Source organism: Gallus gallus, chromosome 6 (assembly GCF_016699485.2).
Source record: "Gallus gallus isolate bGalGal1 chromosome 6, bGalGal1.mat.broiler.GRCg7b, whole genome shotgun sequence".
Taxonomy (NCBI): domain Eukaryota; kingdom Metazoa; phylum Chordata; class Aves; order Galliformes; family Phasianidae; genus Gallus; species Gallus gallus.
This window is the reverse complement of record NC_052537.1, coordinates 31,922,322-31,935,785: the sequence shown is the minus strand read 5'-3', so window position 1 is coordinate 31,935,785 and position 13,464 is coordinate 31,922,322. Positions and strand designations below refer to the sequence as shown.

At 47.5% G+C, this 13,464-nt stretch overlaps 1 protein-coding gene across 11 annotated transcripts in view; it reads right to left on the bottom strand.

The window, feature by feature from the left end:
• Nucleotides 1–13,464, bottom strand: part of TACC2 (transforming acidic coiled-coil containing protein 2) — a 115,663-nt gene that overhangs the window by 61,503 nt on the left and 40,696 nt on the right. For 9 of the 11 annotated variants that reach the window (XM_040702901.2, XM_040702902.2, XM_040702905.2 and 6 more), the window contains exon 7: nt 4,528–4,653. In XM_040702901.2, coding sequence (XP_040558835.1) covers nt 4,528–4,653 — 126 coding nt within the window. Of the gene's footprint in view, nt 1–4,527; nt 4,654–9,471; nt 9,599–13,464 lie in introns of those variants that run through there. The other 2 variants (XM_046943290.1, XM_040702910.2) reach the window with 1 other exon arrangement.

Below are 13,464 nucleotides of genomic sequence, written 5' to 3'. Positions count from 1 at the left end.
CTGCCCCCCATAAATTACTTCTTCCTACAAAGCCTACTTAAATTCTCAGATGACCACATGAACAGCAGTACTACTGCAAAGCTTTGACAGCTCTTACAGACCAAAGCATTATCTTCCAGAGGAATTCAAGATTGTTCTGTTTGCTGCTGGAGATGAATAATGGAGATGAATGACAGAAATCCCTAACTACCCCTGTGCAGGTCTCACAGAGACCTTTCTCCTCACGATGCATTACACTCAGTTTAAGTGACTTCAAAAGGAACCAAGGGAGCACTGCGGCCACCAAGAACTTCCCAAGGGCAGCTCTGACACACCAGGGGGACAGAAGTGCTCCGAGGCAGCTTCCCAACTTGTTTCTGTAGGCTCAGTCCTGAGGAAACATTGGTGGAACTAGGTCAGGGGTGAGAAGCGGCTTTTAGGCTTCCCAAGCTAAGTATTAATGGCTGTTTCCGTCACTCCATCCTTTAAATTTAATTTCCTCTCCCTACCCCCGGTAGCTACACTTGAATAACTGCATTACTGGATGAGAGTTGGTAAGGTTCAGGGACAAACTGTTCCTTTCTTTAGAAACATATCCAAGCAAGGGCAGCCATAAATCACACCTCTCTAACTTTAGCCACAGCACCTATCAGCATGGAGACAGTGACTCCCCAAAGTGTTTATGCACGCGGACCACGAGCGCTTAAAAGTGGTCTACATAATTAGCTCACATCCACAAAGTCTCTCTGTGCCATATGGGCTAGCTATTATGTTATTTCTTCCAAGAAATTAGCCAATTATCTCTGCTCTGAGCACTCCTCTCTCCCTTCCTTCCTTTCCCACCCTATCCTGACCCCGACACAAACTTCCCGACTCTCCAGTCCCATCAAGTTCTTTATTTAAAAGCAAGCTGTTTCCTTTTTCACAGGGAGGACTTTTCCCTTTGCTAAAAATGTCTTTGTCCTAATATAGCAATGGCATCGACTATATACAAAGGCAACGTGACTATATAGGGTCACACGGAGATGAGAGAAAGTTAAGATTTTAAAGGAAAAAACTGAACTGCTAAAAAGAAGAGTGTGCTGAACATCCGTTTGGAGAGCCAATGAAGAATCACAAAACACATACACTTCCAAGAGGGCTCAGCCAAGCGAGAATACTGAATGTACACACAATTATGGACGTTATGTTGTGCACACAAGAAAGCATCCCAGCTAACTGCTTGCAGTAGCACTCACATATCGTTGCTCCCTGCAGTCCCTCAGATCTCCCCTTTACACCTTTTCACATAAAAGGAAAACATCTTCAGCAGTATCCTTTGACTGATGCCATTGCTAACGCTCTCCAAAGCAAAACAAGCTATCGGAACGGGCATTTTTAGAAGAGCTCTGCTTCCTGGAACTTGGGAAGCACAGGCCTTGCTTTTATAAGCTGTAACACCAGTGTGTGTTACACAGCCCACAACGAACCACGCATTGGCTACTCTTGACCCTGCTGAGTTGAGCTGATCTGAAAACAGACACTTTTCCAGCTCTGCTCTGTATTTTTCAGCAATTCTCAAAAGCCACCTCCTGATGCTCCGTGTGCCCTTCCAGTCCCCAACACATCTCCCACAAAACAGGAGTGCTGCACCTACAGTGTAAGCAGGAATACGTCCAGGAAGGATTTCTCCTAGAGCTACATGTACTGACAAATTAGAGTGAGCTCAGCCTTTTGGTGTCAGTGCTAAAACAAAACCGCTTGGCCAAGCAGCCAGTGAACTCTTGACCTTATTCTTTTCAGGGCACTACTTGGTATATACAGTAAATAAAATGCAGTATTATGCAGATGATGCCACAATGCCCCTGATCAATACGTTACCAGCAGGGGAGGAGAAGCAGTCCCTGAGAAACAAAACAAAGATACAGTTTCTTGACTGACAGATGGAGGGACAACCTGATCTCTTATTATGCACTGCCATCTGGAAGACAGTTGGCACAAATTGACCCCTGCCTTACATGCACCATTATTTTTCCCTGACAAAGTGCCCACCGTCTGCATTATATGATGCTCCTGATTGGGAAACAAAAGGAACTTATTAGTAAATAACTAAATACGTTGCAAGAAAATCCACTTTGCAATCACATTTGATTGCAGATAGACTGGAAAGGATATTATGCCACCTAATAACCCTGGTAAGTACAATGCACAGGTGTAAGCAGGGAGCATCAACACAGTGATATCACATGTGTGCACTGGAGAATTTCTCTGCAGTCACACTGAAAGCAGTTGTACAGAATTTCTATTCAAAACAGTAAAGAAGCAGGCTTTCAAAGGGTCACCTTACCTGGATAGGCAAGTACCTGCTCCCTGCTACAGGTGAAGAGATGAGCAATAAGGCAATGACACAAAGCAACAAACATCACTCGGATTCCACTTGGACAAGAAAAGCTGTCACTGATCCCAAAGGTGGGCACAGCCCATGTGTCATAGAAGTACTGCTCTCACTGGTTTTCAGCATTACACTGTTACCCACTCAGGTCTGAACAAATCACTGTGGGTCACTGCTGGGAGCAGCGAGCCTGTTTCAGGCAGGAGTGGAAGTGATGCAGCTGCACAAGATGAACCCAGCCTGCCTACCAGCTGCACCTGCAGGTGGGATCACATGTGAGCTGCTGCATTTTAGCACCAGACATACAAGGAACACTTCTGCCAGGTGCACACCACCTGCACTAACAGGAGCCAGCAAAGCTGGCAGCCTGGCCAGGAAAGGCAAGTGAAAGAACAGGCAGGCTTTTATGTCCAAGCAGATACAAAATGAAGGAAGAAGGAAAACTATGCTGATAACAACGGTGCAGATTTTGGCTTTTTTACATTCTAAACCAACAAACAGATGAGAACTACCTGCAGCCACATTCACCCTAGCTGACCGCTGTGCATTCTCCTCTCACCTACCTGTTTCAGCAACTGAAAGGCTATCACCTCCTGCAAGCTGCATATCCCTGCTTTGCACCCTTTATCAGTGACCCCTTGCAAAAATCCTTGCACCTTCACCATGGGTGAGATACAGAAAGGAGAGCATTGAAATGAGTCCCAGGTGCTGTGATTGCTGTAGGCTGTGCCCCCTCGCTACTGTGGGCTCAGCACCTTCTGCCCAAGACCAACTCTTACATGCTTCAGGAAAAACCATCTTTAAGACAGAATGTATAAAGCACGTCAAAGTAAAAGGCATAATACAATGAACCTTAAAGCTCAGACCAAGACAAGAATGTGAACATTGTGAATCCATAAGGTTTACAGGAAGCAGTAAATTAAGAGACTGTGAAGACTGCTCTTCTAAAATGTTTCCTAAGGTGACATGCCTTTTTGCCTACAAATGGCAAACTATCTCCTCAGGGGCAACGGAGTATTGTAATTCAGACTGCACTCAAGAGACCTTATGTAAATCTTCCTGGTACTTTCGGTGGTAGCTTTGGTTTTTTAGTTTTGCTTCACTCCTCTGCATTCAGTATCTCATAGCTCCGCCTCAGTCACTGCTCACTCTTTTCTATCCAGTTTGCTTTTATGACAGATGATGCATTATTAAGAGAAAAAACAGAATCCCTGGAACAAAATTAATCCAAACAAATGTATTAAATACAAAGAAGCACAACTATTTAAGTAAAAACTTACAAGAACTGGAAGAAATCCACACCATGAGCTCCCCATGCGAGCTTCTCTAGATCCCCTTGCTCTGCCTTGGTTGTAGGAAGAAGTTTGTTTCTCAGACTCAGTCAGCATTAGCAGTCTAACTAGCTCGGGGACAGGTGGAATACGAGCAACAGCTCCACGCCAAGGTTACCCGGCTTTTAAGGTGGATTGTGCAAACCCCACAAGGTTCTTTCTGCCTTTGATAGTGTATTACTACTACTTCAGCTAACCAGTTTAATGCTAGCTTAAATACACCATACATGTTTACACTCCTCTGAATTCATGGTGACTGAAGGTTAAACACACTCTACAAGACTGTTGGCAGGTAAGGCAAATTCATATGCCCAAAGATCTTGACAACCAACTGTCACCAGCACAACAAAGCAACAGACTTCCTTCTCAAATAAAAGCAGACAAAAAGCTCTGTGTCCAACAGAAATGAGATAATTGAATGCTTGATCGTCAGCATCCTGCTATTAAGGAACTTCTCAAGAGTTAGAAAGCTCTGAAGGATCAGTTATCCTGTATTCTAATCCTCTCCAAAAAACAAACTAAAAAAAAAAAACAGTACAAGCATCTAAAAATAATAAGGGCCTGTACTGAACCTTCACATAGCCCAACCCTCTGCTCCAAAGTGATTCACTCTTGGAGAAAGGTAAACAACATCTTCTTTTGAAGGTTTTGTTTGAGCAAAAAAAGTTAAATCTCAGTAAAGACCATACAACACTCCATCAGCTACAGATTCAGCAAACCCCTCAGCAAGTGGCCATAGCAAACATATATCCATCCAACAAGAGAGATGGCAAGTTCTCAGCTACTGCTGAGCTCTGTGGCCCTCCTCACCTCTCCCGGCACCCCACCATAATGCTCTCACAATACCTTGCTGAAGTCAGCTCAGCAGCATCCGCGGGCTCAACATTTCCATAAGCCGTAGAAACAGCTCGGGGTTGCTCAGGAGGACCAAGGGCAGAAGCCAACTGTATATCATCACCTGGCCCAGGAGGGCTGCGGAGAGAAAAGACATGGAAAAAGGCAGCCTTAGAGGTCTGAAATATGGCAGCGTTATTGTCACTTGGCTGGCTGAAGCCCTTGCTGTTTGGCATGCCTGTGCTGACTTGTGTGTTGGGGAATGCAGGGAAAGTTGGTATTTTTAATATAAGTTGCTGTTGTGTACAGCTTTATTGCTCCCACAAGACTGAAGTCACTGGAATTTTGACTGTGTTGCAACTGCAGGAGCCATGAGATAATACAAATTAAACCAATTGTGATTCTGAATTTTTAAAAGCAAGTGAGAAAACAAGCTACTGCTTCAAGAAGAGAAACAGCAAGGCTGCCTTGACACAGCCACCTAACACCAGGGAGCTGGAGCCCTTCTTCCACCCACCACAGAGCTTGCTGTGCATTTTAGGGCATGTGCACAGGGAGCACAGGCCTTCTCCCAAAGCTGAGCTAGCAGGGAATGCCCAGCAGGAGCATAGGTGGAAAGGAAGCAACCTAGAAACCCACACTGGAATCAAGGAGGAAAGGTTCCTTGCTGAAGATGGTTTTTTTGTTTGTTTGTTTTGAATAAAGGCACCAAAACACAGGAACCTCCTGAAAGCAGTGTTTTTGTTACCTATTTCAACCTGACTTTCCCCTGTGACCACCCATAGATCAAAGCCCTGGAAGTATCACATTTCCCTAGAGCTCACAAACGTCCCTAGTTTTCTCCACAGCACAAAATGTGACCTCCAGTCGGGGCTGCAATTTCACACCTGTGGGTTCTCCCAAGTGGCTCTCGGGTGCCACTTTTCTCAGCTCTATCCTGTCCATACCGTTCCCAGTCCTACCAAGTGAATACATCCACAGCCAGGACTGCACACGGATGGATTTCAACAAAGGTGCATAATCCTGTATCAAGCTGTTCCCTAGTACTTGGAATCTCAGCTCAAAAATAAAACCCTCTAAATCATATAACAGCTCTAGCACGGGATGATTACTCCCTTATCTAACTGCAAATCCAGCAGTCCTGTATGATTCTGAACTGTAGTTCAAAGAACATAGGAAGGAGTTAAAGTGCACTATAATAATGTCAACATCATCCTGGAGTTAAAGTGCACCGTAATAACGTCAGCGTTATCCCAGCAATGACTACAGACTGCTGTCTGAGCTTACTCACATTCCACATATTTTATCTAAAGAATTCTGTGAAGTAGCACATCCATCTGGGAGAAGTGATCTGTCAAGCCAGCTTTCTGCTTTGCTTTTTACATTTGTGATCCTGTGTATGCCAGTGTTACCACAGAAGACCATGCCCAGCACCAGCTCGGTGCCCTAACCCGATGAGAAACGTTTGCCCTCAGCCACTCACGCTGGCTGCATGACCAACTAGGGTTTGTAACTCAAAACTCAGTCAGGGATCGGGAAGGGGACGGTGCAGCCTTCCATCAGCAGGCCAGGCTGCTCAGCGCTGACACCCCACGAAGCCAGCCCAAAGCTGCTCCGACGGGTTCCACCACCGCCATTGCTGGGCCTGGCAGCCGCCCTCCCTCACGGGCGCCCGCCCGTCCCCGCACCAAGGCCTCACGGCCCGCAGGCCGAGTCCTCCAGCAGCCCAGCCCTGCCAAAACACCGCCAGCTTTTTCCATTCCGATGCCCAACTTCTGGAGGACGATCTACTGAAAATGATTTCCAAATTCGACTTATGACAAGCGTGACTGAAATACTTCTTAAAGGAAAATACTTCACAGTTTAACAAGCAGTTGCTGACTAACAGCTGCAGCTAGCACACTGAATTCAGCCCTGACTGCACAGGGCTCTGCCTGTTCCAAGCTGCACACAAGAACGATGCTGACCACTGAGTATCCGCAGGAGTTTCAGCTCTAAAGACTCCACTTATTGTCAGAAAGAGACTTTTTTTTTCAAATCACTGTTAAGATGCAAACAGCAAGCCTCGGTCAAAGCTTGACCCATACCACTCACGTGCATTAAATGCCAATGAATGAATGAGAAATAAACACATAAGCCTATATAATTTCTTCTGCTTAAACATACAAGGTCTGGCCTCTGTTTATGCAAGAAGCTTTTGGAACGAGGCGAGCAGTGTACTTTAAATAAGTAAAAAGGCACAGCCTTAAACACACGTGGAGGCAAAGCAACAGGTTCTGCTCCAGGTCGCAGACACAGGCAGGACAGTGAGCCCTGACAGCTCACCTACTGACAGCAGGGAGAGGCAAACCTCTAAGCCCCAGCTTCAGCTGAAGCTTTAAAACTTTTTGACAGTGGTGCTGGAGACAGAAGGCAGTTGCAGATCTTGGCATTTTCTCCCCATCCATGTTTTTCCAATCAGGAGAGCTGGATGGGACTCCCTTTGAACAGTCAACAACGACAGCTCCAAGTTTACTGCAAGGGAAACCAATAAGCATTTCAAGCCCCTCTATCTCCCAGCCCCAGACATTTGGTTGCTTTTAATGAGATAACAGGAAGATTTATAGGTCCTGCTCTTACTCCAGAAATCTCTGGAAAAGAGCACGAAGCACCCGAAGGAAGAGCTGCTCTCAGCATCCCCATGGCTCACTACTTCAGCTTCCTCAAGAAACAAGAAATCACTCACAGGGTAGAACAAGGCCGACAGACAAAATCCTCTAGAGTTTGCACTTGGCTTTACAGCCACTCAGGCCCAATAACAAATTATTTAGCCTCAGTTTACATGTGCATAAGAAAAAACTCCTAACTGATTGCAGAAAAATGATGAGAAGGTTTATTTTATTTCTGAAATGCTCTTACACTGCCATTTACAAGGAAAAGAAATCTGGTGGCACCTATATCAGTTTAAATTCATGCCTACATTCTACCTTATCAATTTTTTTTCCCTTTATTAATTAATTTTTACCTTCTCTTACTTTATTTTGCAGTTTATCCCCTACAATTACCACACGCACTGAAGTGAACCTCACATGGAGAAACTCCAAGGAAGTGCTCCAGTAACTCTATGCACCTTTAGCACTGGTGTTCTTTGCAAGTGTTTTCATGATTACTGCAACACCTGTTGATAGATTTAGCAAATTAGAAGGTAAGAAGCTATTTCTTAAATTAAAAATCAACCTCATTGATATCAAAGAGAAACTAATCTTGCATGGGAAACAGCTTAGGAGTACTGCACAGACCGTCAGCACGGGATTAAATCCAAATAACGCATTGCTCTTTCCACCCCAACAGTACTTCTGAGATAACAGAAGCTCCAACATTATCACGATTTCAGTAAGAGTATGTGATGCTAAAACTGAAACGTAAAGCTGAGTTGTGTTCCCTAACGACCATACAACTGGACATGTCCCCACAGGGTAAGTCCAACCACCAGCAACAGCTTCACAACGGCCAGCAGTGACTGCAGGGCCATTGGATGCTTTGCAAGCTGCCACACATGAGTGAGAGCAGGTAAACAAAGGGCGCAGCTCATGCATAGGGCAGCACACTGCCTTCTGTAAACCCAACCAAGACCTACTTATTCTTTCCAGTATGGGATTTTGGAAAAATCTCTCTAATTTCTTACACATTCTGAAGGAGGAACTATGCCATAAGTGCTTCAAAAGAGCATCCTCCACTTAGACTATAGGATTTCAAGTAGAGTCCCCTTCTGCCAGGCACTGTGCAGTGAGATAACCAGGAGATGAGGTGCCATGGGGCAATGAAGCAAGCCGTTTTGATGCACAGCGCACAACAGCACTTTTATGCTTTTGGGGAAAAAAAAAAAGCCATTGCTATCACTGAGATGTGAGAACTGGCTCCTGGGGAATTACTGCAGTTGTCTCCCACCTGCAGGCTCTTCTTCTGGGCCAGGCAACGAGCAGAGAGGCTCCAGATGCTGCGTGCCCACCGACACCTGCCCATTGTGGTGAGCCTCAGCTGTCCCTGTCCCACCTGTCCCCAGCTGGGAGCTGGCATCACCACAGCTGAGCAACAGGAACCAGCCGCACCAGTACCTCTCAGAAGGGCTCCCTATGGCAGCACCTCACGTCGCTGCAGGGCTCGGCAGTCCCCAGGGGGACTCCTGTACCTGCCAGGCTGCTGAGACAGGAGGGAGCACTTCTGGGAAGCAGTGCTGTTCTGGCACTGCTGGTGGAAATGCTGACGGACGTAGAGTTATCTTGGCAAGGTGACATTATCTTGGCAGGGAGAGTTTTGGTCACACATCACCTGAGGGCCTGGACTTCCTCCCTCACCCAGCCCTCCTTGCTCACAAGTTTTCTGTATCCTAGGCAGCCGCCTTCCTCATTGGCACAATTAGTCATAACCATAATACGGAAAAAGACTTCTTTTTTTTTTTTTTCCTAGGCACTCTAGCAGACTCCAATCACATCAAACCCTCGAAGTTACGGCACGTCACTGCATCAAACCCACGAATATTTTAGGTTGAAAGACTCGAAAAGCCCCAAACGCCTCACAGCACTTCCCTCACCAGCTCAGAGACGGGCCGCACAAACCCTTACAACTCTCAGAAGCACAACCCCGGCCCGCGCAGGACGGTTACGGGCATTCCCGTGACAGCTGACAGCCGCCCGACCCGCCGCACCTCCGGGACTCGAACCCGCGGCCCCCGCCGCCCTCCCGAAGCTCCGGAGCCGCCCCGGGCACAGCGGGGGCTCGCACATGGGCGCGGGGCTTTCGGCAGCTCCATGGAGCGCTGCGCTCACTCTGCTTCTCGGAAAGTTGTCGAAAGGATGAGAGAAGAAGAGAAAAAAAATAGGGAAACGTTTACTCTACAGAGATCTAATCTTTTAAAGGTTTAAATCTTTAAAAGCCGCGCTAAACGCTCCCCCCGACACTCCCGAAGCGGTTGCTTACCGCGGCCGGGACTCCCGCACCACCTCCGCCGTTCTCCGTCACCCCCAGCTGCGGGAACGGCCGCGGCCCGGCCCCGCTCCGCCCGGCTCCCCGCCGGCTCCCCCGGCGCCGCCCTGCGCTCACTGCCGGCCTCGGGCAGCCGCAGAGCGAACCCAGCGCCGGGAGGCGGCCCCGCATCGCCCCCGCGGCCCCTCCGCCCGGGGCTGCGGGAGCACAAAGGGCCGAGCGCGGCGGCAGCGGGGCCGGCCAGCCTGGCTCCTCCCAGGAGGCTCCCGCAGCGAGCTCGGCCCGGGGAAGGGGAGAGCTGCGGGCAGGTTGGGCTGCAACGTGTCTAACGCACAAAGACTCCGATACTGGGTGTTTCCTTTCTTTTTTTAGATAGGAACCAAGCAGCCCTCGCTTCACAGATGCAGTTCAGACCAACTTGAAGGGCAGCTTGTACAAACTTTTCCCAGCCCTCTGCTCAAGTGGTGAATCGAAGGCAACTCATTAAAACTTTTCTCGGGCATCCTGAAACGTTAACAACTTCTACAGCAGCTTGAGCTATAAGTAGGAATCTAAATGGAACCTCTCTATTCCTCCTCCTCCAGTTCTTCCAGGCAGTTGGAACCAAATGATCTTCGAGGTCCCTTTCAACTTAAGGCATTCTGTGATCCTACAAAATCCCACCTCCTAAAATCGCTCCGTTTCGCCTACACGAAAATGGGGCAGATTTAATTAGCTGCATGCCCTTATGAATCTCTTTGGTCTCCTCTGGGTTTATGGCTACACAAAAGACTGGCTTCATCAGTAATTAAGGGTTTGCACTGAGATGTGCTGCTCTGGAACCCCAGTGCATGCACAAGGGACTTGAACCCAGGGAATTCATTTCGTGTCTACCCAGGGAGATCATTATCATGCTTATGACCCATCATACAATAACTACAGACTGCATGTCTATAATATCTGTCATCCCACAGCGAGCCAGCTGATAGGTTCATTGCTTACCAGACTAGATCTAATGCTGGAGCCACAGAGGCTGAATTCTGTTGGGGCGATAAGTCCAACATCTCGTCCTCTGCAGAGCTCAGGGTGGACCTCAAAGGGCTGTGCGGGTAACAACAGCAGTTGGGTCCCAAATGCAGAGCTGAGCCTCGGGTGGAAAAAGGCAAAGCTTTCACACTCCTTCCACCCAGCAGGTGATGTGGGTTGTCCCTAGATGGGCTCCCCTGCTGCTCTGAACAGCTCCCACCTGTGCAAGAAACACACTATGCCCAGTTAACCACAGAGACCAAAACTGATACTCAACTGGGTGAGAATACAGATAAACCTGCAGAATGCCCAAATGCCCCCATTGCTTGTGATGTGAGGTGTGGGGCACTGGGTGACAACAACACACAGGGAAGAACGAGCTATGGGTTGCTCCTGGAGCCAGGAGCAACCACTCCAACAGCAAGAATTAGGATCAAGCTGAGAGTTAAGGTCTGGGGCGAGCAGCTCTCTGCCTCCCAGGCTGCAGGAAACCAGCAATGGAAAAAAGTTGCTGTGATTTCTGATGCAGGTACAGGCATCCAACTGCCATCTCATTTGAGGGGGAACTGAACTCTGTTGTCATCTGGAAACCATTCTGCAAATAGCTTCTGCAGGTACAGCAGCCTTCAGGGGAGGGAGACCCCAGAGAAAAGGAGGGTCGTTAAAACAAACCTTCATTTGCTCTGTGAGCAGCACTTAAGTTTGGCACGGAGCTGCGGACACAGAGTAGCTGAGTTCCTGCTAACACAACCAAACTGAGCATTTTATGGAATGGAATAGTCTTTCCACTCAAATAACATGCTGTCCCTGCTCATACATCCACCTCTGGCTGTACCCAAACCCTTTTCCCTATGGCCTGTGAGCCGGCACCTGGGGGAGCACTGGGGGGTGGGACACAGCTGGGGGCCATGCCCCACTCTGCCCCACCCCTGTGAATTCAACCTGAGGGTTTTTCCCATCAACCATCATTTCTGCCAAACCAAAGCACTATGGGGTGGGTGAAATGAGTAAGCACTCAAAACCAAACCCCAAGCAAACAAAAAAATCCCACAACCTCCATGAATGCCCGTGATATTGGACTGAAAAAAAGACTGCTGCGCTAAATCAAGTTAAAAACTGCGTGTTTTCTTCTGAACTTGCCTCCTAGTTTTGAGGATGCAGACAGGATGAACTAACATCAGGTTGACCAGTCCCTCCCAGTAAGCACAGCGACAAGATGCTTTGTTCTCCTCTCTCCACCCCTCTTTAAACTGAAGTTAAGGTTATCACCAGTCAACAAGGGAAACAAACACTGCAGTATTTGTGATAAACATGCAAGAGCTGCAAGGCCAAGATGCCTACGTTTGTTCTGAGCAATGAGGCTGTGAATGCATTGGGAAGGACTCGCAATTGCTCTCTGTGAAAACTTAGTGCCCAATTTCAAGGCCATTTGCATGAAAGGAAACCATAAAAACACACTTAGATTTGTTTAAAATTAAAAAGGAGTTTCTATTCTGTGCTTCCCGGTTTGTAGTTCATAGCCATGCGCTCTGCAAAACCACAGCATCAATTAGTTGTAGCCCAGCTTGGCTCAGATATCCAAGCCACTTCTGTAACAAACACCTGATATTTATATTTCCACTGCTTTCTACATACAAATTGCCCACACCATCATTTGCGGTGGTTGAAAATGAGGCTGTGCAACTGCCAGCAGTTATTACTGGCAAGGCTTTGGGTCAGCCGTCCCTTTGGAGTCCAGACATTCACCTTAAGCCACTGCCTTGAAAAAATAGAAAGTCAAATCTTAAATCATTACATTTTGGAAGACTGTACTGATAGGAAACTGACATTTGGGAAACGTTCAAATTAAACTGATTCCTTAAAAAATCCTCACAGTGCCATAACTTCTCTCACTGCATCCCATCACAATAGTCAAAAAAATCCCAGTGATTTTCAAGTATTGAGCAGAAGCAGACTCTGTATTTTGACTCATCTAATGACATTGTCAAGGAGGGGGTTTAAGGTTTTCACTTATTGTCTTCCTTAGTTGTCAGAAACAGAGAAACGCTCACGTATTTTTTGTTCCCATTCCAGAAAACGGATCCAGTCCCTCTGCCTGCTGCTGTTATTCTTAGCTGGCTTTGATATTTCTATCAGCTAGGAGAGCGTAACAATGTTATCGGGCTAACAAATTCCAAAGATTTTACATAAGCCCTTGAGTGCCTTTAAAAAAGGCCGTATTGATTACACCGCTTGTGTTTCACCAGCCGGAGGAGCCATGAAAAAACAACATGCTGAAAGAAAAGCAGCCTGATGGGTTTCAGTCTCGTGAAGCCAGTGCTCTGTTTGTCGGTGCATCATTTACACAGGGAGGCCAAGAGGCCAGGTTTGAGGTTGGAAGACAGCAGCAAGTATGGGCCAGCAGACTGCTTAAATCCTGCTTGAATGCATCCCACCTACTTCCCTCATTTCAGGTTTATAAACCGAAACAACTGATGTCCCTGTTACTCCAGCAAAATAGGATTGCTGCTTGTAGGGGGTCTGGGTGAGGAGCGACCGCACAGCAGCTGAGTCAGAGGCTCAGAGCCAAATTCCTTGCACTGGAGCAGAGATTTGGCCCTAAATTTAGTGGCTTTAAGGGCAGGCTGCAGCTTTCACCTCTTTGCACACAGCTGTCTGGAAGGATACACCAAGAGAGGAAGGAAACAAATGGACAAGGTTTAAATGGAAGCATCACTGCCAAGTCACTAACAGATCCAAACAGCACACCAGGGCTGACCCAGGACAACGTGCCCAGCGTGCCATCCACCAAGGACACTGTGCCCTCTGGGCCAGGTGCTATCCAGCATTTCAGGACAACACACCCAACGTGCTGCCCAGCATCTCAGGACAGTGCACTCAGTGTCCCACTCTCACCAAGTACAGCACGCTCTGTGTGCCACCCAGAATCAAGGACAACACACCCAACTTGCCACCCAGCATCTCAGAACCTGGAGCAATGAA